General features: G+C 40.4%; 1 protein-coding gene across 4 annotated transcripts; it reads left to right on the plus strand.

Moving 5' to 3' along the window:
- mfge8b (milk fat globule EGF and factor V/VIII domain containing b) lies at window positions 1-26,649 on the plus strand. 4 transcript variants are annotated; one of them, XM_051952390.1, is made up of 11 exons: window positions 1-205; window positions 10,609-10,731; window positions 11,000-11,131; window positions 12,167-12,199; window positions 18,383-18,496; window positions 19,164-19,345; window positions 19,653-19,808; window positions 20,201-20,345; window positions 21,964-22,166; window positions 22,253-22,408; window positions 23,406-26,649. In XM_051952390.1, the coding sequence occupies exons 1-11, from the start codon at window positions 136-138 to the stop codon at window positions 23,547-23,549; spliced, it is 1,458 nt and encodes a 485-aa protein (XP_051808350.1). In that variant the 5' UTR covers window positions 1-135; the 3' UTR covers window positions 23,550-26,649. The 4 variants fall into 4 exon arrangements, with proteins under 4 accessions (XP_051808350.1, XP_022064917.1, XP_051808352.1 ...); XM_022209225.2 differs by having other exon boundaries at window positions 2-205; window positions 21,982-22,166; XM_051952392.1 differs by lacking the exon at window positions 12,167-12,199 and having other exon boundaries at window positions 2-205.

Consider the following 26,649-nt stretch of genomic DNA (forward strand, 5'->3'; position numbering starts at 1 on the left):
TGGGAGTTTAGAGCCGCACAACAAGCTCGAGCCGCCGCAGCAGTAACGTTCACATCTTCGCTGAGCTCCAAGCGACCTGTCGTCCCTCAGAGCAAATCGACTACAGACTATTAACAACCGACAAAACCAGCAGCTATGAAAGAGCAGACGCGTTTCTTCCTCTGGCTGCAACTTTTCACAGCTTGCCTGGTGTTTGGGGTTAACGGTAAGTTGCCCGTTTTTCAGTTGTTTACAGTTGGCCGTTAGCGTCCCGCACCGTCGCTGCTTCAGTTGTCTTGGTGGATGTTGCTCACTAAAGTTGCTTCTTCTCTGTGTCTTTTCTCACTCTTTTGAAATTTGTTCAGGGGGCAAGTAGCTGTTGAATTTCTTAACGCTTCGGTGTGTTTTTTACTCGCTGAGTGTGTGGTATGTGGTGATTTAATCACTGCTTGGCACAAGTGGCACCGTCAATTCATCACCCAAGTAACGGAGCGGTGGGCATTTGTAGGTGCACAAGTTCCAGCTCCTCTTGAATAAGTAGACCAGACGTGTGGGAATGTGTGAACTGGGACTCTGTTTGGTTCTGAAACTGCAAAAATAGGCAGCTGTGTGTTGAGGACCATCACTCAATTCAAGAAGACAGAAAAATAACAGCACTTAGAAGCTTGTTTTTTCGCATTATTTTGATCAGACATTCCTGTTACGTCTGAATATATCGTTTCAGAACCCAAAGGTTGTGTAGTACAGAGCGACCTCTTTCAAGAAGCCCTACACATGTAGGCTAGCTATTGTATTTCTCCAGTATTAACCTCTTGCCAGTGGCGCCAGGCTTTGTTTGCATTTCCATGCATCAAACACATTTAGGCTGATGGACAAAAGGCAAAATGACCTGACTCGTTTGCCTTCGTTTCTGCTCACACACCAAGGGAATGAAATCACATGTCACACAAGTGTTTTCCTTGGTCTGATGTATTTTCCAGTTGTGAAAATGTTCCACTCTTTGCTTATGGAAAAAAGAGGAGATTGCATAACTTGGGCTAGTGGTGTGTAAAAGACAACTTGTATGTTTCTTTTCAGATGAAACTTGTGACTATCTATTTGATAAACAATAAATTACTGACCATAATACTGACCATTCCCCTTTAAAGATCAACCTTTATTATCAAATCTCAGGCACATTTTATGTTATTCACAGGTTTATTTCAAAATGTGCAGCACAACTTAATACAAAATGAAGAATTAATGCTCAAGTTAAATCATAGGACTGCTTGAGATTAAAGTAGGCCTTTGACACATTGCTCATGACATTTTATTAAAATACTTTCAATCAATTCCTTTAATTGACAAGACTATAGATTATTGAATTTTGAGTCGTGTGCAGTGCACGTGGTTTCCAGTGCTTGTTTTGATTGACTGTATTGGCAAACTACAGGCTGCACATGCAAGTGGCTTCATTATGAGACAGCGAAAGATTTCTTCAGTTTAGAATTTAATAGAGATATTTTACTGGGAACTCCGTAAAATAAACACCTTTTTTTTCCCCCTCCAGAGAAGCCAAACTGAATGACTGATACACTGAAACTAATCTATTCCACTTAGATTTTCATTATGTTACATTTATTTTCCCTTGTGCAACATTGCATGAGGGTTTGATGCACTTCTGTACCTCTTCTCAAAAAATAAAACCTGAAAAACAGTGCAACTTGGACAGAAGAGTGCTTCCAAGCGTGTTTCTTCCTTGAGGCTCAGGGACGGGACAGCCGTGGAGAATAGGTGTGGTTACTCTGACCACAACGTTGAGTCACTTTTCCGGATGGATCCGCCAACACAGACATGCCAGTGAACTTCCACCCACAACAGCGCTTGCTGAGTCCTTTCCACACATCCACGCTGCCAAAGAGGTGGTGGTGGGAGGGGGGTGGGACACACGACTTGTTGCTGCTGTGTCATGCAAAGTGTTTACAGAGCATTTTAAAAGCTGTAAGGATATTCCCCTGTGTTTTACCTGATTTGGCTCAATTCAGCAGGTTCTAGTTGCTTGTCCTCTCTGTTAGCTGGTGAGAAGAGAGAAATGGAAAATGGTGCTCTGTGTCAGGGCTGAGGCAGTCTTTTCTCACAACAAGACCACTTAGGGTAGCTGAGTGAACTAGGGCTAAATATAGCCAGACGCTCGGCCAATGGCATGGCTTGAGCGTGTGTATCTGTATAATTTGTGCTTGCAGGCAGGTGGATGTGAACATTTCTCTGTCTAAATTGGTGCAGATTTAGCAAGTGAGTTGATAAATTCTTGCAATGCTTGAAGGTTTGGATATTCTGCAAAATGCTGAATACAACGAATTTGTATGATCTGAAAATGCTACACTTTGAAGCACGATTAGATTAGATGTTGACTTACACCATAAAATGACATGCACTGTATACTTTGTTTTGTAAATATTCTATTCAGTACTGTATATCAAAACCCAATGACCTCGAAGACAAAGACTGGAATACAGCTCAAGTGATAACTGACTGACTGACTGAAAATGAATGGGCAAAATGACCGATCATTTAATCAAAAAATAAAGAGTGACTTATTTGATAAAGACAGTAATTGCCAGAGTGGATTTTTCTGCTAGAATATTAACACAGTGAATTCTTGAGTCACTAAATTTGTGAATGTGTGAAGAAAATATCTGCGTCCATTGTCAAATCTAGCTCTTACCATCTGCCCTTATTGGGTCTTCCCCTCAGGCTTCTGTCTTCTTCAGCACTGATGACTTTATCATTGCTTTTCCCACCAAATCCCTCAGGACAGGACTGACTCTTTTTATTATTCCATTTGAATTTTGAATAGCTTCCTTAATCAATGTTTCATTGCAATATGGAGTATCTTCTAATTTGGGCAACTTTATTAGTGTCTGTCGCCCCACTTTCCAATCTGTCATGTTGAATATTTTACACCCTGTCTTGTGAGCTTCAACACTGAGCCAAGGAGAAAATTGGCAGTGCTTGAAGTTCTGTGTTGTTTGTTTACACAAAATCTATGTGTTCATGTGAATGGAGAAAACAGGCAAAGGCAAATTGCTAACAGTACTGACATACAGGTAGAACCTCAGTTTAGACTGTGGTTGTCATGCTATTCTTAGCTCTGTTTCAGTTGTACTACTTCAGAGAAAAGCTTGTTATTTTGTTGATGGTGCGTGACTTTAGCGTGTATTTTTAGAGTCCTTTTTTTTTTTTTTTGAGCAGTAGCAGATGGCCGTGCTCTAGAGTAGCAATTGCAGATTACAGAAAGCTCACCTGCAGCTGGAGTCCCGCTGATTCTAATGTTGAAAAAGCTCCGTTTATCGAAGGACTTATCAAACGGTTTCATTGTTTCAGTCTAACCCTAATAAACTCTCTCCCTGTTACACTTGTCCAGGTTCCCTCCTTCTCACATCTCCTTCATCAAATACTGCAGTTTGACAGTGGCAGATTGTCAGATCAGACTGAACACTACAGGTCTTACGTCTTCTTATTGTACTTCAGCACATCCTGAACAGTTTAACGAGGACTGGACAAGTGTGTGTGTTTGTGTGTGACGTAAGCTTCTCCCTTTGGCTTTCTGGAACACAGAGTTTCTATATTTGCTTGCTAGTCTTTTTGCCCCAGCATGCTGTTGTGTGCTTGACAGAGCAGAGGGCAGCGTGTTTACTGTTTCAAGGCCTCAGGACACATCAGATATGAGCACTGATGCACGCGTATTTTACATTTTGTACATCCCCTTCAATTGTAGTGTTATCTTGAATTTTCTTCCATGCGAGTCTTTTTTTTTTTTTTTTTTTACCATGCTATATCTTAAAAAAACAGCATCAGGCTCACTGTCTTAAAGCTCATTGGCCCTTCCACCCCTGACCTCTCAGGTCTGAAAAACTGAAGCATCTCACACTTGACTCTGCTCTGGTAGGAATTTCTTACTCTCAATCATAGCAACCTTAAATAAAACACCACGCTGGATATGTGGCCCAGATTAGTCTAAATGTGTATCAGTATAGGGTTTAGAAGCTTGGGTATGAATGCAAGGTTCTCACCAGGATTTTTTTACAGCGTAACGGCAGGTCCTCCTGCACGCACACGCGCATGCGCAATAGCCTTCATTAAATCTCGCAAGCGGCCGGCCCAGATGTCAGCTAATGAACGTCACGCAGATGCTCCAAATGCTCGTGATTTAGGTCACGATTCACCATACATGGCATCACGGAAACAACTGAGACATGCTAATTGTAACCCTTAGGGATGGGTATCGTTAGGATTTTTATGAATCCGATTCCGGTTCTGCTTATCGATTCCGGTGCCAAACGATTCCTTAATACGATTCCAAAATAGTAAAAAAAATAGAAGGTCAATAGTTTATTTAACTAAAGTAACTTTATTCCTTTACCTTTAGGAAAACTGTAAACAAAAATAAAATGTGCTACAATACTAAACTGTATTATGCAAGTTTTCTAGTATCAATTTTTTTTTATTTGATTCTACAAACTTAGGCCTCATCCATTTCCAACCCAAATCACACTGTTTTGTTGTTAGGAAATCAGTAATACAGTGTCGCAGTGGCAGAAATACACAAATACAAGAGCTGAAAATATTTCAAATGAATACAGAATGCCTGTATTGTGTTTATTTTATTTGTCTTGATTTAATTCTATACAAATTCAACCGTTTTATAGTTTGCATGTCATTGACGTTTGCAGGGAAATATAAGCCTACACAAGACGAAATACTGTATTTTTGCCACAGGATTTAGGATGGAAATATGCGACGTTACATTATTTAACTTACCTGAATGACGGAGACTCGACAACCGAGAAAGGATGTAGTCCTTTCACTACAAACTTGGTTACCGCACGGTGACACTCGTCAGCTTTCTCTTTTGTCAGCCTCCTTTTCGCCAACGTGAACGGTGTCTCTTTTGGGGCTGCTGGCAAGGTGCTAACGCTGCTTGTAGCAACATTAGCACTGGCTGTGTCGGTCCGCAGAAGATCGAACACTGTACAGTCTTTCAGCTCGATGCCATGGAGTCGTAAATGTTTCGTCAAATTTGACGTGCAGCCTGTCTTACAGCTAATAAGCTTATGACATATGTTGCACTTTCCTTTTTCATCTCTTTGTCTTTCAAAATGAAGCCACACTTCAGAGCGTTTCCCATGGTCCATAGTTAGCAAAGTTTCTCCAGTGTTGTTTTTTTTTCCTTTACGTGACTACGTCACACATATAAGTCCGTCCAAGAACCGAAAAGCAGAACCGAAAGTAAATATTTTTTATGGGTACCCAGTACCCGCCGATTTTGATTCGGTTCCTACTTAGAACCGAATTTCGATACCCAACCCTAGTAACCCTGGGATTGGAAGCGACTCTTAGTTTTAGACGGGAACGGGTCAATCGACAGGAAAGTACAGCTGAGGTGGGGAGACAGAAATTAACCTAGATAGGCACCCAGTCGATAAAAACAAACGCACATGGCGTTATCTGTCAAAATAACAGCGTAGCGGCCCTAATCACAGCGTAATCTTTTAAACTGACAGCGTAACGGGCCGTTACGCTGAAATGCGCTGGCGAGAACCCAAGAATGCATGCAGTCATACATCTGCTTTTTGTGTTTCGGTCTTGTGTATTTTTTTTTTTTCGATGAGATTCGTTTAAATTCAAATGGAAATACAAATTTGTCATCCTGAAACAATAAAAATTATGTTTTTTTTTTAAAAAAAGGGAAATTTAGATGTGTATCTTTTTGTTTGCAATTACTCAGTATTATGGAGTGGATATATCAAGTCATTACATATTTTACTTTGTAAGCTCATTCAAATTAAATCAGTTGCTTTCCATAGTTCTGTCCAATCAACTAAATCCCTCAAAACCTTCTTAAACTGTCCAAGTGTATTACATTTTTGTCAACCCCCAATTTGCTCTACATCATTTGTGATTACTCAAGAAAACTTCAAATGAAAGACATTTTTTCCCCATGGATTCCCATATATATTTTTCATATGCAGCAAATACCATGCTTTGTCACTCTAAAACCCAGTAGCCCCCAGAAATAGTGATGTTTCGCCTGCACACTGATGCCACTATGAGTTTTATTTTGCCTTTGCGCTTTTTGTCTAAACTGTGCTGCATTAACTGTCCTCAGATCATCCTCTCCAACCCCTTTTGTCCTGAAAAGGCTCCCCAGTCTTCATCCTCAGTCATGGCACGCAGCCCTTAAAGGATTTCTTCGAGCAAGTTTAACTACACAGCCCTGAGGTGTTACTCTTTTGTTGTAATGTCTTCTCAGGTAATTCAGATTGCTAGTTTCTCGTAATGACTTGAACGACTGAAATTTGTTTGAAGCAAACATTTGACTTATCATGAAGACTAACTCCAAATCCATTTCCCTGCAGCCAAATCATCCATCCATTCTCCATCCATTCTCTATACAACGCTTTATCCTCGCTAGGGTCGCGGGGGGTGCTGGAGCCTATCTCAGCTGACTCGGGCAAAGGCAGGGGACACAAAGGACAGGTCGCCAGTCTGTCGCAGGGCTACATATACAGACAAACAATCACACTCACATTCACGCCTACAGGCAATTTAGAGTGATCAGTTAACCTCAGCATATTTTTGGACTGTGGGAGGAAGCCGGAGTACCCAGAGAAAACCCACGCATGCACAGGGAGAACATACAAACTCCATGCAGAAAGATCCCAGGCCCTCCCAATCCTCCCAGGATTTAAACCGGGGATCTTCTTGCTGCAAGGCGAAAGTGCTAACCACTACATCACTGTGCAGCCCTGCAGCCAAATCACTGTCACTGAAATCAGTTCAAATATGAGCCTTGTTTTCAAAAGCTTTATGGGTGAAGTTACCCATTGTTAGTCAGTAGTCAGTATAATTATACTTTATCGGTAGAGCTAAACACTATAAAGCCTCCTGCTTAGTATTGTGTACTTTCTTCCTAATGCCACCAAAACAGCTTAGACCTCTGACGCTGTCCTCTGGTGTCTGACACTGGCGGTGGATCCTTTAGATACTGTGAGTTGGATATACATGGGATATACTATGATGTTGTACTCAATCCCAGCTGTGTCCTGATGTCCGACGCTCAAAATTTTTCAGATTCACGTACACCTTTTATCAGGGGGTCACTGTGGGGACTAAGTCATTATGTGAAGCTGCCTGTAACTGTTCTGTGTTTTTGTTCTGGCATGTTAACCTCATTCATGGGCTGCGGCATCATGGGAAAAGCACAGACCATGACTCATAAGGAGTGAGAAAAGCACAATGCCCTGTGGAAATGGCTTTTCCTGCCAAACATAACTTCACATACCTTCCTAATCTGTCACTGTGGTTTAGACAAAGTGTGGCACCATGTTGGGCACTTTAAGCACTGGTGTAATCTTGACAAACTTCACATAATATTTAGTGCTGCAAAATAGATATGTTTGTGCTTGTATCCTCAGATGACTCATAGCTCTGGTAGCTGTCCAGATTTTTTTTTTTTTTTTACAGATGATATCAGTTTCTTTTTTTATATAATAATAAACAGATATACTGATAACGGTCATGTTGTTTTTGAAATGTAGTCTGTGTTTATAGGTCCTTGCTCACATCTAGTTAAAGTCCAGACAACTTTAACATGGCAAGGCTTGTTTTGATTGTGGTGCAGGCAGTTGTTGCAGAGGTCAGAGAGACCTGTGGACAACCAGCATTTATACGTGCAATCTGTGTATTCGGATTGCTGCAGCTGTTTGGGACTTTCCGTATCTGAGCAGCTGCAGCACCTTAAATAGTACCAAAAAATTAGAAAAACTGTCACATATACATCTACGATATCTAGCCTTGCAGATAGTTTGCGTTGGGCCTGTTGAGGTTTTAACATCCCCTATACACATCCCCTTTTGGATCCATTAGAATTGTTGAAAACAAAGCATACTTTCCCATTGAGATTTCTCAATAAACTGAACTGAAACTCTGGCCAATCATTTCCCTTGAGCTAGAAAAGTGTACTTATATGAAACTGTATGTGTCTGTCAGCTTTTCATGTAGAGGATGTCATGGAATAAGACTGGTTTTCCTTGAACGGGAACAGAACTGAGCAGGGAGGGGCTGCTGGTTTTACTGTCTTGACATTTTGTTTATGCCTTGTAACCCATCAAATCTCATTGTATTTCAAGGGCACTGTGGAAAGGTGTGAAAAGGGGGGAAATGTTTTTTCTATTGTTTCATGTAATTTAATACATATATGGCTTTAGCTTGTTTGATCACGGTCTCTTGGCGGACCACACGACCTGATACATCACTAATTTCATTTCCTCAGTAAATCCAGGCAGGCTCGTGGTTAAATTACCGTACCCTTCAGTCAGAGCACCACAAGCGACATTTACAGAAACGGCTAAATGACGTACGGTATCTGTCTAATGTTTCTTTTGTTTTTATCGTACAAGTCATAATTTTTCAGTCAGATTGTTCCAGTAAAATGTTCATTCTCAGAGTCATTTGTTCAGCATTGTTTTCTTTTGGCACTAGCAAGGCTTTCTGACGGGAGCTGTCTGCCAGTGTAGGAAGGGAGGTTGTGTTACTATTCAAAGGTAAACAAGCTGCAACTTTTGGATAAGAATGTGTTGGCAGTGCCAGGCACGCCTGTTGCTGTAGAATCCCATGAGATGTGAAAGCACTTGAAGGCCATGGCACTGGATACAGCAGTGATAATACTTGGCATCCATGGGAAGTGCAGTTTGTTTGTGTATAAACAGCCAAATCCGATGTCTACAAAGCAAATCTCTTTCCTCCTCTTTCATCCTTCTCTCCCACTGAATATGATCCAGATGTGCCCTACATCTCCTTAATTGCTAATGAATAATAAATTGGATTCAAATTTTATACATTAGAAGTTAAAAATAGAAATGCTAAGTGCAATCCACCAACTATTTGCTGTTCATTTATTCCTTCATTTGTTTTTTTTCTCCGTTCTTTGTCTTCTGTTGAAAAGCAGTTACTGTTTCTCTGTTGGCCAGAGTTTGCACTGAATAAACTACTCAAAGTGCTCTCATCCCTGAGTGTTTTTTTAGGAATACATTAGGGTGTGTGTGTCTATGTACAAAAGACAATGTCTTTTCTTAGTCATCCAGGTCATGGTAATCCTAGAAGCTTCAGTAAAATCCAGCCATACTGCTGTTTTAGTTTCTTGAAGACGTTTCACCTCTCATCCAAAAGGCGTTTTTCTGAAGATCCTAGGAGCGAAAAACTGAGAGGACATACAAGCCCCTCAGAAATACCATTTTTAGCTGTGGCCCTGCGGTTTTTGAGAATTATACCATCAGCACAACGAGAACAGCTCTTATCTTGACTGTAGAAGGCTAAAAAAAAGTGTCATCTACACCCATGACTGTTTTGTTTGAGGTTAGGAAGAAGTATCCCCGTGAAGCACTAAAAAATGGGGACACAGCTATTTTTTTTAGCCTGCGGCAGACAGTGGTGATGCTTGAACCACCAATTTCACACTTGGGGTCCAACCTCAATTTCCTTAACAATTATCTAAATGATAAGTGTTTAGAAAAGCTATCCCTGTCGTCTTGAGTGTTAAAGACTCTCAATTATTTAGTTCCTCTATATTATTTCTAAGTGTCATAGTGGGTATATAAGGGTATAATTTAAGAGTTTATTTCCATCCATGTGCAGAAAATTGTAATTATGCATGGGTTGTTGCTCGAACCTTAAGCTTGAGGCTTGCTGGTTTGTGAGGATCTACGGTATCTAATTGAAACATCATGCTGAGTTTTCAGTTTGTGCAATTTATTATTTTGTAAGCAACATGAAATTAAACTTTTCAATAGCAAATCATTCACTCTGAATTTTGCAAACCACTACATGCTTTTTCAAGTCCTTTTTTCTCTACCCAGTGCTAGCTGACATGATTTCCCTCGTGCCCACAGAGCTGCCAGATTGTCAGGTTCAGGCCAGGCAGCAGCTACATGGCGGTGGAAGCATCCAGTGTTTGTGTTGTGTTTACAGTGTAGTTATGGCTTACTCAGCTGTTCAGACCATCGCATCCAACCTGCAGCAGACTGTTTATTCTTCATTCAGCAGCACAACAAGGGAATGGAGTGGAGAATGCAATAATGACAGACAACGTCATTTTCACCACTGCTCTTTCAAAACATGTTCAGAATCACTGGTGGAATGCTGAAAGCTTGTCAAGGAACAAAATAGGCAAAACATAGTTCCAACATTTATAGAACCAGTGACAAATCTGCTTACAAATCGCAACTGCTGCAATATCTGATCTCTCTCTTCCTGTCTTGAAATGTCGGCCTGGGATTATCAGACATTTGTTGACAGGAAGTAGTTAGCTTCAGGCATTTCTGAATGTGAAATGAGTATAAACCAGAGCTCAGTCAAAGAGGGTCAACCATTTTTGAATATTATGCTTTTTTTTAATGATATTTCTTGTTGCTGCTGTTTTGGAGCAGCTGACTTGAAGAAGAGTACTTTTTCAAATGAGGGATTTGTTTTAACTCGATCAGTAGTAGTTTTGTTTGAAGTCCTCTGGTAGCCCATGGCTGGAGCAGAGCAGCTGTTTGTCATCTATTCAAATGTTCTGTAGTACTCAACCTGTCATTTCTCCCTCCCCAGGTGATTACTGTAAGGTGAATGTGTGCAGCAATGGTGGAACCTGCGTTACTGGGGCAGGGGCTCCATTCATTTGCATCTGCCCCGATGGCTTCTCTGGAGAAACTTGCAATGAGACTGAGACTGGTGAGACACGACTCTAAGGTCTTTATTTTCCAGTTTGCCAATTAAACAATTACTACAAAGAAAATGTATCACACACTTGAATAAAATACTTCTAGCAGCTCTAAAGCTGAATTGTAAATGAAATTATTTTTTGGTCAAATTTCACAACTTTTGAAATGCATTTTCTAAAAATTTTGACAAACCTGGCCCCAATCTCCAAACTTCTCCATAGGACTGCTTAAAGTTAAACTTTGCTTTGTCTTTTTTCTTGTCTTTTCCTGACCAAAAGGACCCTGCAACCCCAACCCGTGTAAGAATGATGCCATCTGTGAAGTAACAGGCCAGTCGCGCAGAGGTGATGTCTTCAGCGAATACGTCTGCAAATGCCAGCCAGGCTTTGATGGAGTTCACTGCCAGAACAGTAAGTCTGTGCACACTCTTCAGTAGTTTCGTTAGTACTGTGTTTACACCAATATGTTATGTGTGGTCAGAAAAAAAAACTTAGACCTAGAAAAAGCAAAACCAAACCACCCAGCACTCTTGCCATGTTTGCAATGCTTCCTGGAAATCTGGTTCTGTATGAACATCATGAACCGTCTGATCTAGACACATCTAATTCAGATCTAGTTCATAGTGCACAACCCCATGTGTTTCAGCAAACAGTGTGCGTGTTCTTGGTCACGCTGCTGCCCCGATGCACTATCTTCAGTGGCATTAGCGGTGGGAATGGTTTGTCAGTTCACAAGAGGAATATTTAATGTGAAGAGTGGCAAATTTAGGAGTCATAGGGGCAGTCTCCATATTTTTCTAGTCACACCTCATAGAGTAGAAATGCATGTAATAGAGGCTATGAATGAGTAGAAGAATATAACAAGATCAGAAAGTATGTCTTTGATTCCATCATATACCGAAAACATTTTTTTCTGACTATTACCACAGGTTGTTTATTGATGTAATGAAAATATAATAATGAATAGCAATAATGAATCTTAATTATGTAGGAGACATTCTTGATGAATTTCATCTACGACAACGATGAAGTAGCATTGTTGTTTATATACAAGTATCCTTTTTATTGCTAACTGTGCATTCCTACAAAATGAACTGGCAAGTGCGACAAGGTCCCTGTTTATCTGTGTAGCCCTACACACTAACAGGAAGGCGGATGCTGGCCACCAGACAGACAGCTGTTGTCCTTATGCAGCTTCATTCAAACGTCACTCAGATGAGGCTGGTTCAAACAGGGTCAACCTGCGAGAGGACTGGGAACATGTGCTGTTCTCCTCAAACTGCCTGCAGCACTGCACACAGAGACAGATGGCTACTGTTTGCGAGAGAAAGCAGCAGAATAACAGTGGCCAAGTGTGCGCAAAGAACTAATTTAACAAGAATCAAGTGGGACTTTTGAAAGAGCCAAAGTGTCTTGTGTTTGATCATATATGCCTTTTTATCCTAGGTGTCCAAGGCGCAGATTTAAGTTCAAAAAAAGGTAACGGTGGAAATCGAACTGTTTGTTGCACTGTTGTCTCTTTTCCTTCTTTGACCCAGGTGCTCTCTGTTCTCTTAGCTGCATGCGGAAGCTGAGGAATTTGACAGCACACACACACACACACACATGTACCCCTAGATAGGGAACTGCTGAGTTCAGCACTATCTCTGAGTCAAGGCCAGGAACAAAAAAACAGTGAGATCATGTCAGCATTAGACGAGCCACCTTTGGATCAGCTCATCCACCCTAACAGTATGTGTCTTGTTATACTAAAAGACCTATCATTTTCCTAAGTCTTTAACACCACTGAAACTGTACATATGCTCTCTGAGCCAGTTGAGTTCTTTACAGCGTCTCATCTATTTTGATTTCAAATCCCCAGAGTACATTTTTGTTATAAACATTTTCATTTGCCCCTGAAAGCCACAAATCTCAGCCTGTCAAAACCCATACATTCTCAAGTAATTTGGCTGGTAATGTTAGGTAGCTGCCAGAGTAAGATCCCTCTCCTGAGTATGCATTTGCACTAATTAGATAATGCCTCAGGGATAATGATGAGGGAATTTATTTGACCATGTTGGTTTATGAGAATCCTCCTGAGGACTTCTGGTTTAGGGAGGTCCTCCAACTTTTGCAGCTACTGATGACTGCTCTGACAGTTTAAGTGCTCTCTAATTTGTGTGTGTATGTGTGTGGGCAAGGAATGAGCATCCTGGTAGCCAGCTCCTATGGTATGTGTGAAACAGAAGGAGACAGGCTGCAGAAATACAGTGACTGTGGTGAACCCAAGGAGGCGTAGTGTAGTTAAACATTTAGCCAACATTGTCACACTCAATGACATTACACGTTGAGACAGACAATTAAATGAAATATTCAGAAATCTATAGTGTATTTGAGCCTGTAATTACTGAGTGGGTTTAATCACACGACAGCCAAACGTGAGGCATGACAAGTTGAAATGGGCAAACTGGAGCCAGATGTAGAAGAGGATGTTGTTCCCAGAGAAATCAATGCATCTATGAAGCTATAAATAGAAACAGTAAATAAGTGGAAGATGGACTAGTGGAGAACAGAGTATAGGATAGAAAATGTTACCATCTGATACCTTTTTAAAGGTTTTTTTTTTTTATCAGTTATGGAAGATAAGTTAGAAACACTTTCTCTTTGTGTAGTTCAAATGCAGTATTTAAATGACGAATACATTTCCTCTAAAAAGAACTAAAATTCCACTGAGAAACAGATCAAGGAAACAAGAAAACTTCTACTGGAAAAAGCTTAGTCACGTGTGCACTGCACAACCCACATGAACAACCACACACAGCTCATGATCTCATATACAGACTGTTTAGCATACACATACACACATCCCTCGTACCAGTCTAGCCAACAGAAAGTGGCGGTCCACGCTTACTGCTAGCAGCGTCAGCGCTGCTACTGTTGCCGGGCGAAAAAGTGAACATGGAGGCAGAACGGTGAATTAAGTCTGCCCTCCTGACAATGTCACACTCACTACTCAGGTCTGACTGCAGCACTTGTGACTGTCTTGTCAAATTGGCCTAAAAGCCTTTATGGGTTTTAAAGAAGGAGTGTGTTGTTGGGGAGGGCAGCCCAAATATGGAGGTGCAGAGGAAGAAAGAGAGAGAGAGATATCCACAGCAGTTCACTTCAGGCCAAAGCAGATGGATACAAACTGTGAGAGCAGCAGTCTTTCTTGCTTACAGTCTCTAAATCCCAGATTTTCAGAATGGATTATTCCAGTTATTTTGACTGTTTGGAAGTCACCAATGGGTGTGTGTATGAGTGTGTTGATCTCTGTTGTTTTGGGAGAGTTTTCAGCTCCTCCCAGGATGTGGTTGTGTGGGCAGACTGGGCTTCATGCCCCCCTGTGTCCTGTGTGTGTGTGTGTGTGTGTGTGTGTTAGAGAGTCTGCGTGTTTGCTGTCACAGATATGTCGAAGCCTGGTATACACTTCAAGGTTTACTACTGTCTGTATTAAATAAGCTCTGTTGACCGATCAGGCTCCTAAAGCTCCTTATCTGGAACAACAACATGATCTTAAGTAACACGAAGCAGCTGTCAGGTGTTTTGACTAGAGAGGCTGAGCCCTCACAGGTAAACATCAACGTGAAAATGGCAACAGTCTAACAAAGGGGTTAAGTCACAATTAACCACAGAGTGTGCTTTTGTGAAAATGTAACCAATAGAGCTGATATGACTGAGCTAAACAACAGTTATGTTTATTAGGCTGCATCATAAGTCTCCAGTGCATTTAAACAAACTTAGTGAGTGTTAAGTTTGGAATTTCCTGGTCTGCTAGAAACTAATTATAAAACAGCAAATTCTATAAAAACATTGCTGTTAAAAATCTTTTAAAATCTGTTTTCTTCATCTGTATTCTGATATTCACTCAGGGTTATTGTTGCCTGAAAGTACTGGGTTGTTCATTTTGATTTCCTTTTGACCACTAAGCAGTTACGAGACGAATGCTTTGCTTGAGATACACCAGAAAGTACAATAACCACTTTTATGTAAACACGTAATCATAATGTGGTTTGGACTCTAGAAGTTCAGCCGGGGAAAGTCCATCAAACTTCAAGGCCTTTCTAGTTTTTTTGTTTAAGCCACAAGAACATGAAGTCATGATTTTGTAATTAGATGACGCCTTTTTTCTCTGACTAAGATGCTCGTGTTGTACTATCTGTTCATCTGTTGTAGCGTGTACGGAGGATGGAGTTGTTGTAGCAACTACAGATTCTGGGTAAGCCAAGCTGTTCTTACAGTAGTAATGAATATCCAGTAATCTAGATATTAAAATGCTGCCAACGTTGCGGTTTTAAGAAGCACAGTTATTATTAAACAGTGGACTGGTTCGGATGTCGCCATGCCTTGATCTATTTAGAATGAGCTCTCAGAAACACGGCTTTAAATATTGTGTTTGGTAAATATACTTTATGATATCAAAAGTTTCATCTTAGAGCTCTGCATAACTCCATCGGACAGAAGTGAATCTCTGAGCTATTCTTGGTTCTTCTGGCACTCCCTGGTGTACTGCAGCTAGTCCAGTCCACAGTGCACAGAAAATAACACATCTGGGAACCCTTTCAGCCTCTTTTTTTAATAATACCATTGTGGTGTAGAGCACCCCATTGGTTAATGTACCATGGCAACAGTATGAATGGTAATTAAAAGTATGTAATTTCCTCAATTCATGTTGTCATTGGCTGCAGTAAATCCTAATTTCACTTCTCTATAAGTCACATGGCAAATTTTGTGTCTAGAAGTTGAAGGCTAAAAAATATTTTACTAAAAGTTAAGAGTTGTAATAGATTTTGTTGTGACTAAAGTTTCTTTTTCTTAATTTTCTTAGATATATCTCTTATGTTTGTAGAAAAATGTTCTTGTGGACCCATACAAATCACAGATGGTTTGCTTGAACTACTCCCTTTGAGTACCTTTTGAGCTGAGGTCTCACATTGCGAGGTATGGAGAACATAACACATTGCAAGACACCATCTACTTTTGTAGGACATCACCAGTAAAACAGATTTGGGCTGTCAGACACAGGCTGACCCCAAATCCTGCTGGCTTCAGCACAGATCCTGTGTGTTGCTTTGCTGATCACCACATGCACTGCCAGCTGACCTTGGCTTTGCATCGATCCAGGTCAGATTTCAAACAAGCCATATGAGATTTCTATTGGTTTTTACTTTGTGCGGAGGCAGATATTGACACTCTAAATAATGTGGTAGTGCACTGTTTCTGTTAAAGCCAAAGGGTTTGTTGGATACGTGTCATGTCACTGCTGCTGGTCTTTCTGCCTATTATATGCTCAGCCTCGACAAATGTCTGTTAACCCTTTACGCTTCAGTGCGTCATAGGTGTACCGCCGGCGGTACACCTACTAATTTGCATAGGAATTTCAAGAATGTCCGACGGCTGCAAACCCGATTATACAAACACTATACGCCGATGGAAAGCTTAGATTCTCATGAATCCGCCGGTATAAACCACTTTCAGATGTGATTACCACAGCGGGTGAGAAAAACACATTTGTCCGACAAAAACAAATATTCATCCATCCGTTCTCTATACACGGCTTCAACGCACACAGCGCGACTCACATTTCCGGGTTTATTATTACACACAGAAAAAAAGATTCCACAAAAAACGGCCATAATCCAACCTTTTACATCCAGACAACACAAGCCAGTAAACTATTTTGTCCAAAACATGTCCTGAAGTCGGTATAAAATCCACGAATCGGTCGTTTTCAAGGAAATGCACCTCGCGATGTGCGTCCAATATTCCCTGTATTTTTCGTATTTTTTTTTATTTAAAAATAGAATATTAGCGATTTTTTTGTACTGAAAACTGCTGGAATTGACTGAAGCTTAAAGGGTTAAGTATCTCAAAGCATCAGACATGGTTAGAGTTAAATCAGAGAGCCAAGAATGTATATGTCCGATTTGTGCAAATCACAATATATATACCTCTTCCTTTACCTGTCCCAGTGGTACTGTGTGCTGCTCAGTCTCCTCCTTTTAATGACCCCCCTCTTTCCTCCAGTTGTCGGATAAATGGATTAGATCCTGGAGCTGACCAGGCAGTGTGTTCCACCAGGTGCTCAATCCTCTTACAGTAGAGAAGGCCACCAGCTGACGCGCTTCAGAACCAAAGTTTGTTAGTTTGTCATGAGTTCCTGATGTAGGTTTCTGGGTTGCAGAAGGTGCGTGTTCCTTGACATATTGCAGGTCAATCCTCCATGAGAAAGATAACTTTGCAAACTTTTTGCCGTGCCAGCCTGTTCACCAACCTTAAAGTCTAAAGTTCAGAAGGCTTTAGAAAGTAGTTCAGATGCTAAATCTCAAACATGTAGATGCTAGGCCTACACATTTATTTTACAGATTTATCTTAGTTTGTAATAGCTTTTTATTTTACAAGCAGATTTTTTTAGAATACTTAGACAGCATCATATATCATACTTCATACATTACATATAATGAAAGCTTAATTGTTCCAGTAACACCTGATATTGTGAATGTATCAATATGCCTGAATACAGACAAAAACAGGTATCACGTTGTTCCACAACAGAAAATGAATGAAAGAGCTATTGTAAACATGTAAACAAAGCTCTGTTTAATATGTTTAAAATATTCAGCTGCTGCTTCAGCATAAAAGGATCTGTTTATTATGATTTATCATGAGCTCCCGAAGTCAGAAGTGTCATGACTGTGGATCTCGTTATCCAGAGTTTGTGGATGCGCATTTCAGAATTACTATATTCCTTCTGTGACGTGTGAAAATGAATGTTTGGATACGGAGCTATTTATAGAGAGAGCATGTGGGCAGGAAGATGCTGCCATGTGTGTGTTTGCTGGTTACAAACATTTCATCGTTGTGCCTGGGTTGTTTTGCGTGAATGTTCATCCATAATAACAACCACTACAGATTCAAGCTTTAGAAATTGCCTGAAATTTCCCTTTTGGTGTACAGTCATCTGTAGAAGCAACTAAATTTGTGCCTTGTTCCTCGCAAATACAGTCAATATAGAGCGTGTTCAAAGCTGGTTTAGTCACACTGGCAGTTCTTGTGGGTGAGACATGAAAAAGAGTTTATTACCGCTTCATTCTGCTGATTCGTTTTGCTCCCTCTGACTCATTCGCTACAGACTTTGAGCGGGACTGTAGTGTTTGTGAGTGCCATCAAGAGGTGAAACAAAAAATTACAGAGAAACTTGCACAGGCATTGCCCGACTCTTACTGATTCTGTAGTCTACTTTGAACATAGCATGTCTCGTGAGTTTTGCCCCTTTTTTTTTTTTTTGTCATAGTAAAGCTCCTATTCACACTCGACAAACTGGACACAGCTAGACTCTGTTTTATAATTGCCGTTATGTGATCTTCTGGTCCAGCTGGTCCTTTGATGCCACTTATCTTGATTAAGGCTACATTTACTGTCTAAGAACAAGAACCAAGTTCCTCTTACTAACCTCCTGTCTGTAACAGCTCCAGTCCTTTTGGCTTGGCTTCAGTTAACCTCCTTATGAAAGTTATCAAACTTTGCATGATATGATTATTCACATTTCTCAAAGTAATTGGCTTTCAAACTGGCCTACAGTTGCCCTCTCCTCTACCTTATGCTTAACTGCATTAAGTGACTCTGCGATTTATCTCTCTGCAGATGTAAACGACTGTGCTGGCCAGCCATGTGAGAACGGTGGCACCTGCAGAGACCTGGATGGAGATTTTAAATGCCACTGCCCTTCCCCTTATGTAGGGAAACATTGTCAGCTGCGTAAGTATGACTGACTCGCACTTCACATTACAAAATTCTGTCCCGTGTGGGCCAAAAAATAGCCACGAATAAAGACATAATGTGATGGGTTTGTCTATGAGATTGGCAACTTATTCTTAGGCTGTATAGATGTAGTGTTGTACAAATGCTGCTGTCACAGAAACATTGTAATTGAAGGAAGATCAACTTAAGGAAGACACTAAAGATGATAGGGTTGGGATGGCAGCCAAGCTGCTGCATTTCGGAATGATCAATAGGCAGTATAAAGATAGCCTGCTGCAAATGAGAAATCAATACTGTATTCAATTAAGCTAATTCAATGCACTGCATCCTGAATGATTTTATGTCTTACACAGCCAAGTGAAGGTTTAGCAGACACACACATTATATGGCTGAATAGTAATAGACTTGGACTTTCTGTGTATGTGACCATTTACTTAAATGAGAATCAGCTTTAATGTTATTGTTTACTCTCTATGTCTCTTTAGAGCTATAGCATTGCAATTTTGTCCAAATTCACATACAGAAAATGATGTCTGCTAGTAAATTATTCTTTTTTATTTTTTGCCAATGAAAACTTGAATCAAGTATGTGTGTTGTATGGAAAGTTTATGTGAGCAGGAGGGAAAGGTGATATCTGAATCTCATCCTCATCTCACCTTTTCAGGCTGTATTTCTCTGCTCGGCATGGAGGGAGGAGGCATCGCTGAGTCCCAAATCTCAGCCTCATCAGTCCGCTACAGCCTGCTGGGCCTGCAGCGCTGGGGACCTGAGCTCGCCCGCCTCAACAACAAAGGACTGGTTAATGCCTGGAGTGCAGCTGCACATGACAAGAACCCGTGGATCGAAGTGAGACCAGTGATACAGTACATTAACAGACTGATAACAACCAAAAAACGATGAGAGATAAGGGGGGGGATGTTTAGTCCTGGAGGTCTTAAGTCATCAAGTTTTAGAGCAGATATATTTTAGCCAAATATAAGTTATTTGATTAGTTTTTGCTCTTTATGTGGATGAATTATCACACACTGGTTGGACTATTGTTCTTACTGCTGTGCGCTTTTTTTCAGTGTTTGACATCCTGACATAACCTGCACTGATAATTACTTTAAAACAAAACAGCTTATCTTTGTGTCACTTATCTCGACATTTCCAGATCAACATGCAAAGAAAGATGCGCTTTTCAGGTATTGTGACACAAGGGGCCAGTCGCATGGGCACAGCTGAGTTCATTAAGGCCTTCAAGGTGGCCTCCAGCCTTGACGGCAGGACATATACCATGTACAGAACAGATGGACAGCGGAAAGACCATGTAAGGAAACACAACAAAACCACAGCACTATTGTCCACAAGCCTGTTTTAAACGGATTTATTTTGATTTTGTTAATGTAATATTTAAAGGTGTGCTAGTTGAGTTGCACCTGCACCAAGGCAGTTTTCTGTGTTAAGATGTACTGTAACCACAAGGGGGAGCAGCATCCTTTCTCACAAATAAATCATACTGCACATGTCTCACAAATAAGTCTTGTAATGCTTTACTGTAACTTTACCGTGACAGTTTTGAGAACTGCATCAGCTATGTAACAGAGAAACAAGTTGGTGTAGAATAGGTTATATATCTGCTTAAAAACATCTGCTGATGTCTGGCAATACTCGGTTGAAAATAAGAAGGCATAGTGCCACTGACTTCCTGCTCTTTCATAGGTGTTTGTGGGGAACGTGGACAATGACGGCACTAAGACCAACCTGTTTGACCCCCCGATCATTGCCCAGTACATCCGCATTGTTCCTGTTGTGTGTCGCAAGGCTTGCACAATGCGAATGGAGCTAGTGGGCTGCGAGCTCAACGGTAAACTCACACAGAAAACCATATACATGCTGCTTGTACATGCACACATTTTTAGGTTTCTCTTTACTGATGTTTGTTTGTGACTGAAACAAGCACAAGTGTTTCCAGGAAAGAAAGCGATATTTTGAAGGAAAGCATTTAGCTATGATGATTTCCTGCTAATTATTTGCAGGTCTGCACTCAGTGACTGATCGTGTCTCAAAGGATGTTATTCAGATGATAACACTACTCAATAACTTTCAACACAGCTGTATGCTATGACTCTACTCCAAGATGATCCCTGGAATTTATCAAAACCACATGATTATAATCACTGCAGAATGGATGCTAATGAGTCAAAGTTTAACTGCAGAAAATAGATTGGTCAAATACATGATCTATACAGTCACCCAAGCAAGCTAATGTAATACTTGGTTCTTTTAAGTCTTCTGTATTGCAACAAATGTCTTTTCATTGTGTTATCTTAAGCCTGTGTTGTTGTTCTTCCGAACTCGCTGGTGTCATCATACTGTCAGATACTTGTCTTTCTTGATGGTTGTTTCATTTGTCAGATCAGTGTTTGTTCTTCTCCCGTCGTGCTTCTCAGATTATGCATGATTTCTTAATTTTTGCTTTGCTTCACAACCAGCATGTGTTGTTTGTATGATCACACTTACATGCTTTCACTGCTAAAAGTGCATTTTGTTGTGTCACTGTCCCTGACTGAATTCCACTCCACTGAGTGAATCACTTCAAGTGTAGTGTTTTGAAAACAAACGTATGCTGTATGCGATGTTTTTCATGCAAATGTCACATCGCAGTTAACCGGGCAAAAGGCTTTTAATCGGTTATGCAATTTCTAACAGTTAATCGGTTAACTGTGAACACCCCTAAAATGAACATTAACCACAATAATGATTTTAGCTTTGCACCATTATATAAACACTATCTGGTATTTCTGCTTAAAAATGCAGCCTACTTGTGAAATAAGGAGCACACCGACATGCGTTATTTTTTCCGCTCATAGAAAAGATTACATGTAACAAAACAACACTCGGTTCCATCTGGGACAGATCTGACATTAGAAAGCCCTAGTTTACTCTTATTCAGGTCACTTTTGGTCACACGTGTCTGAGCACACCACAGCCACCCAACAGCAGCTATCGCAGCCTGCAATCTGTAAATGTGGTGTCTATCGATAAGCAGATGTTTAGCAAGTGATGTGTTTTGCCTGTGACAAGGTGGAAGGTGCAATCTAATAAAGTGTTACAAGTGGAAAAGTTAGTCTGGAGCCCTGGAGTGAGGGTACTATAAACTGCAAACTTGTGGAGAATCACTTAATAATGTGGGCGTAGTCAGCTGAACCACAGATTGTGGAAACAGAGCTGAAGGCACTATGAGCTTACAGTGTGACCTCAGCAAAGCATAAACTGCAGATCTCTAGCTGTATGCTTGCCTGTACAGCATCTGTTGGTCTCGTCCTGCACGTCATCATGTTTGCGTTCTTGTTTGCCGCTTCACACCTCTGGCTGGCCTGGGCTGCTTCCTGTCTGTCCCCTGTCCATCATGCTGTCTTTCTCTCTCTTTCCATTCCTCTTTTTTTCTGTCTCTTCCTCTCTGCCTTGTCTCACCTCCACAGTGTATTCAAACACCTCAGGTTGTTCAGAGCCGATGGGCATGAAGTCGCGACTGGTGTCCGACCGCCAGATCACGGCCTCCAGCACCTTCCGCACCTGGAGCATTGAGGCTTTCACTTGGCACCCTCACTACGCCCGGCTGGACAAGCAGGGCAAGACCAATGCCTGGATCGCTGCCACCAACAACCGATCTGAGTGGCTGCAGGTAGGAGAGGAGGACAAGTCAGAGCTGCATGCTGTTTTATTAGTTTGCCACATACTGTTTTTGTAATGTTGTTTGTGCATCCTCAGGTGGACCTGGAGTCTCCCAAGAAAATCACAGGAATCATCACACAGGGGGCCAAAGACTTTGGCTCCATCCAGTTTGTTACAGCTTTTAAAGTGGCCTACAGTGATGATGGACGGTCCTGGACTATAGTGAAGGATGAGAAAACAAGAGCAGACAAGGTCAGTCCAGTAACACACAAAATAAACCAAATTAATTCTGCAAGCTGTTGTATTTATATAATAAAACAGCATGTAAATACAAATTAAAAAAAATCAACTGAAAGATACAACACCGTAATGTATATGTAAATGCATGAGTGACGAGTATAAAAGAAAATGTAGACCGCATCGTGGTGTTTTGTAAAATATTTTGAAGAGAGTTAAATGTATGAAAAGTGCCGGTAAAAAAAAACAAACACTTAAATAAAAAAATATGCACATTTTTAAAATAATGGAAATAATCATTGACTTAAATAGAAGAAAATAAAAATTTCACTCTTTTGCATATCTGTGCTCTCACGGAAAAAGTCAAACGTTCTGAATAACAGTTAAGCTTGTGTCTGACACACTCATCTGCACACCTGGAACCAATTATGCGAACGCTGGGACTCATTAGTTCTCTGTATGCATTCATTCATAATGCATCCAAAAATCCATTTATCTTTCAGATGTGAGCAGTATTAAGACATTAAATCAGGGATGTGGTGCACTGACTTAATCCATCAAACATTTATGATTAAAATGTAGTTTTTGCCCTCATCTTCTTTTTATTGTATGGTGTTAAAATGGTTTACAAACTAGTACCAATTGTCAAGGTTTCTTTTACATAATTTATGTCTGTCTGGTTAACTTGGAAGATTTTCTGCTTTTCACTTTTGTGCTAGTAAAACAGCTTTCACAAAGTAAAATAACTTACCACATTTATTTCCATTCATCTGATATCCTCAGAAATGATTCCTAAATACATACAGTTAATCATCACACATATTATGTTTGTCTTTATTAAGAGTTTTTAATTAACAGAGACTGTAAGTAATTTGAAGCAATGTTCTTTCTAAGTTTACATTAAGAACATATTATAAATTGTGAAGAAAAAGACAGCAAAACCTTCCAGTTTTATTTAGTCATTACGGAGTGAATGATGTATTGTTTTGAATGGTTGCTGTCTTCTATCCAGATCTTCCCAGGAAACAGCGACAACAACGTTCACAAAAAGAACATCTTTGAGCCGCCCTTCTATGGCCGATACGTCCGCATCCTTCCCTGGGAGTGGCACGAGCGCATCACTCTGAGAATGGAGCTTTTGGGCTGTGATGAGTAGCGCTGCCCTAAACCCTGTCCCCCCACCTCCTCCTTTCTCTACCTCCTTCCCCCTTTGGTCCTCCTTTGCCCTCCCTCCTTTCCTCCCCTCCTGAGCCACACCTGCACTGCCTTGCTCTCAGCCCTAGGGGGCAGCAAACACCAGCGTAGCACACAACCTCTAACATCTCCAACCCTGGCTGGTCGGAGGTGGGAGATGTTACCCCTAACCACTGTTACCAGGACCGTTATTGAGCTAAGCTCACATGTCCCTTCATTTTATTGTTTCCTGATTTGATCACTCATCTTTTCCACCTGAACCAAATCTGTGATCTCTTCAAGAAGCATGACTGGGATCACATTTGATCCTATTTATTGGCTAAATAAAAGGTGGGGATTCCCTAATTCCTGTGTCAGAGGTCAGGGGTAACAAGACTGCTGCTGTATCAGTTGGTGCTGCCTGGACTTCTACCTGGAACATTGAACCTCCAAGACCCACGGCTGGTGATGTACATAAGCTCCACTAAACAGCTTGCACACATCCTTTAACCCACCACTTGATGTCCCCTCAAGTCACACACAATATATAATATCTTAAGAGGATACATTGAGATGCATGATCAATTATTTTTCTTCACCAAAATGTCCATCTGTTCATGTTATAAAAAACAACAACAACAGATGAATATAATGGTAAGTAACATGAACTTTGTGTTCTGGTTTGTTGTTCTAAATTACCAAGTTATTCCTAAAGAATGCACTTAAACATATTTTTATTTGTTGAGCAAAAATAAGCGACCGAACATCTCAAGGGTTCCCACTTTGTGCTACAGTGTTCCTTGTGTTTCTCTGCAGTGGTTTGGACAGTGAAATCCTCAGTTTATGTTTCTCATGTACATTTGTTTGGATTGCTTTAAGAGGTTTAACATCTGTGGTGTAAACATAATGTTCATTCATTCAAACATACACAGATTGCAGCTAATAACAGACAAGCAAAAATCCTCCATTTATACAAGTCATTTTGAACCGGTGTACAAAACAGTTTTCATGATTTGGCTGCTTCAAATCAAATTGTCAAGCCATCTTGTGCCAACACACCCCCAGGTTCTCGTGTTTGTGGTTTTATTTCAAAGAAATCTGCTAACTGCAGTACTGACGCAGACGCACACAGAACTAAAAAGGAATCAGATATGTCGAGTCTCTGTCTTTGTGCGACATAATCAGTCAGTGAACCATCACAGTCCGTCTGTTTAGCAGCCAAACAGATGTGGCCTCAAAGCCAGAGGAAACACCCTCATTGACAGACAGGATGTTATAAACAAAGGACAAAAAGAGTTTAAGATCATTGTTGATGGGGAAGAGAAGACAGACTGTTTATTTCTCTTGAGGAAAAAGCCATTAAGATTTACACATGTGGCCGTCATGAGCTGGTATGGTGTGTTCTGCCAAGAAAAGGGCATGTTACGCAACAACTCATGTTTTCAAGTCTTGCATTATTCATTTGGAAAATGATCTCACCTTTGGCAGTAAGTGTTTTAGTCACTTCACCTTTTTTTTTTATATATATATATATATGTGTGACAGTTAATGCAGTTTTCATATGCCATTGGCTGCTACAGCAGACGAGTATCAAATTTCATGAGGTGGTTCATTTCAGAAAAACAATTGCTTTCATGGTCAGTGTACAGTTAATTAGTCCCATCTTTAACAGGCTGTTTGATGTGGAAAGAATATGGAAGGAAGCCTGATATTTTTCACCATCTGTGATTGTCAGAACCACTTCAGACCTGGACACTTCTTTGGACCACTTGAAATCCATTTTTCATTTGCAGCAGGATTCTTGGAATAGCAGACAGCTATCGATGTATTATACTTTACACCAGTGTTTTGCTCGAATAACAGTATTAAAGCAGTAATAGTCCAAAAAATTGCATGTATTACTGATTGCTTAGCTTCATAAATTGAGAAATTAATAATAATATGGTGGCTGCAAGTTAAAAAGAATGATGGATGTCATCGTCTCAGGTCAAAGCAAATCTGCTCCAAATGTACAGTTGATGCTACTGAACGCTACTCCTTCACTCACTCTTGGCTGTGCTTCTAGTCGTGTTCACCCAGTTTCACTTTTTTATGGCACTTTGATGTTTGTGTTTTAATATTTGAAATATTAAAAAAACCAAAACCAAAAAACAGTGTTGTGCATTGAAGAACAAAGAGTAAACATGTACGTTATTATATGTAGAGGTAAAATAGGAGAGAATACAGACATTTAATTCAGTGTCTTTGTTGGATTAAACTGAGTTCTAAAAGTCTGGGGGAATCTCTTGCTTTGTTGAAGTGTTAATATGTGACATGCATATATACAGTACTTCTGTACTGGGGTCTGTCAGCATTAATAGATGTTAATGTTTGCTGCAGATCATTTATTTTGGGTCCAACATTATGCCTCTAGTTCAAAGCTGTGGCCCCGCTGATAAGACGCCAAAGGAGAAACCAAATTAAAACTGATTTTAACGGTTCCACTGGACATGACACGACCTGCCATATCATCTGCTTCTGCCTCCCCGTCACAGTATTCTAAACCTTTCCACACCATGAATTATGAATTATGGGCTTGTGCAATATTATACTGTGTTAGTTTTGATAACAATGAATATTAATTCAAGATCCTTAAAAATGCATGAGGGGATAGCAGTGCCACTGAGAGGTCGCAGATAGATGTTGGTGTCAAACACTGTACAATATTTATTATTGTTGCAGACAGTTCCATAAGCATTCACCCGTGTTATCCACGTCTGCATGCATTTTATTGACGAGTGTTGGTCAGTTTGAGTTGAACCGATTTCACTTCATTGGTGACATAGCTTCATTTTTTCTCAGTGTTCATCAGCTTTGATGTTATAGATATTTTGTTCCCTTGCTATTTTCTATGATTGATCAAAAAGAAATTGATGTGTTTTATTGTATTATGAATTCATTTCTTGCTATACTGACTGTTGACCTCATAGAATTTGGACTGGATTTTTATTTTTTTTTTAATTCCAGTATTGTGTTTCTAAGAGGACCTTATGTTTGGCCTTTATATCTCAAATTGAAGAATAAATAAAGAATTTAAAAACACA

Source organism: Acanthochromis polyacanthus, chromosome 8 (genome assembly GCF_021347895.1).
Source record: "Acanthochromis polyacanthus isolate Apoly-LR-REF ecotype Palm Island chromosome 8, KAUST_Apoly_ChrSc, whole genome shotgun sequence".
NCBI lineage: Eukaryota > Metazoa > Chordata > Actinopteri > Pomacentridae > Acanthochromis > Acanthochromis polyacanthus.

Bases quoted from the DNA above. Each gene is read 5' to 3' on its own strand.
- mfge8b (XM_051952390.1), top strand. From the start codon at position 136: ATGAAAGAGCAGACGCGTTTCTTCCTCTGGCTGCAACTTTTCACAGCT. The intron at 206-10,608 runs GTAAGTTGCCCG...CTCCCTCCCCAG, and splicing joins CCTGGTGTTTGGGGTTAACG to GTGATTACTGTAAGGTGAAT. The intron at 10,732-10,999 runs GTGAGACACGAC...CCTGACCAAAAG, and splicing joins TTGCAATGAGACTGAGACTG to GACCCTGCAACCCCAACCCG.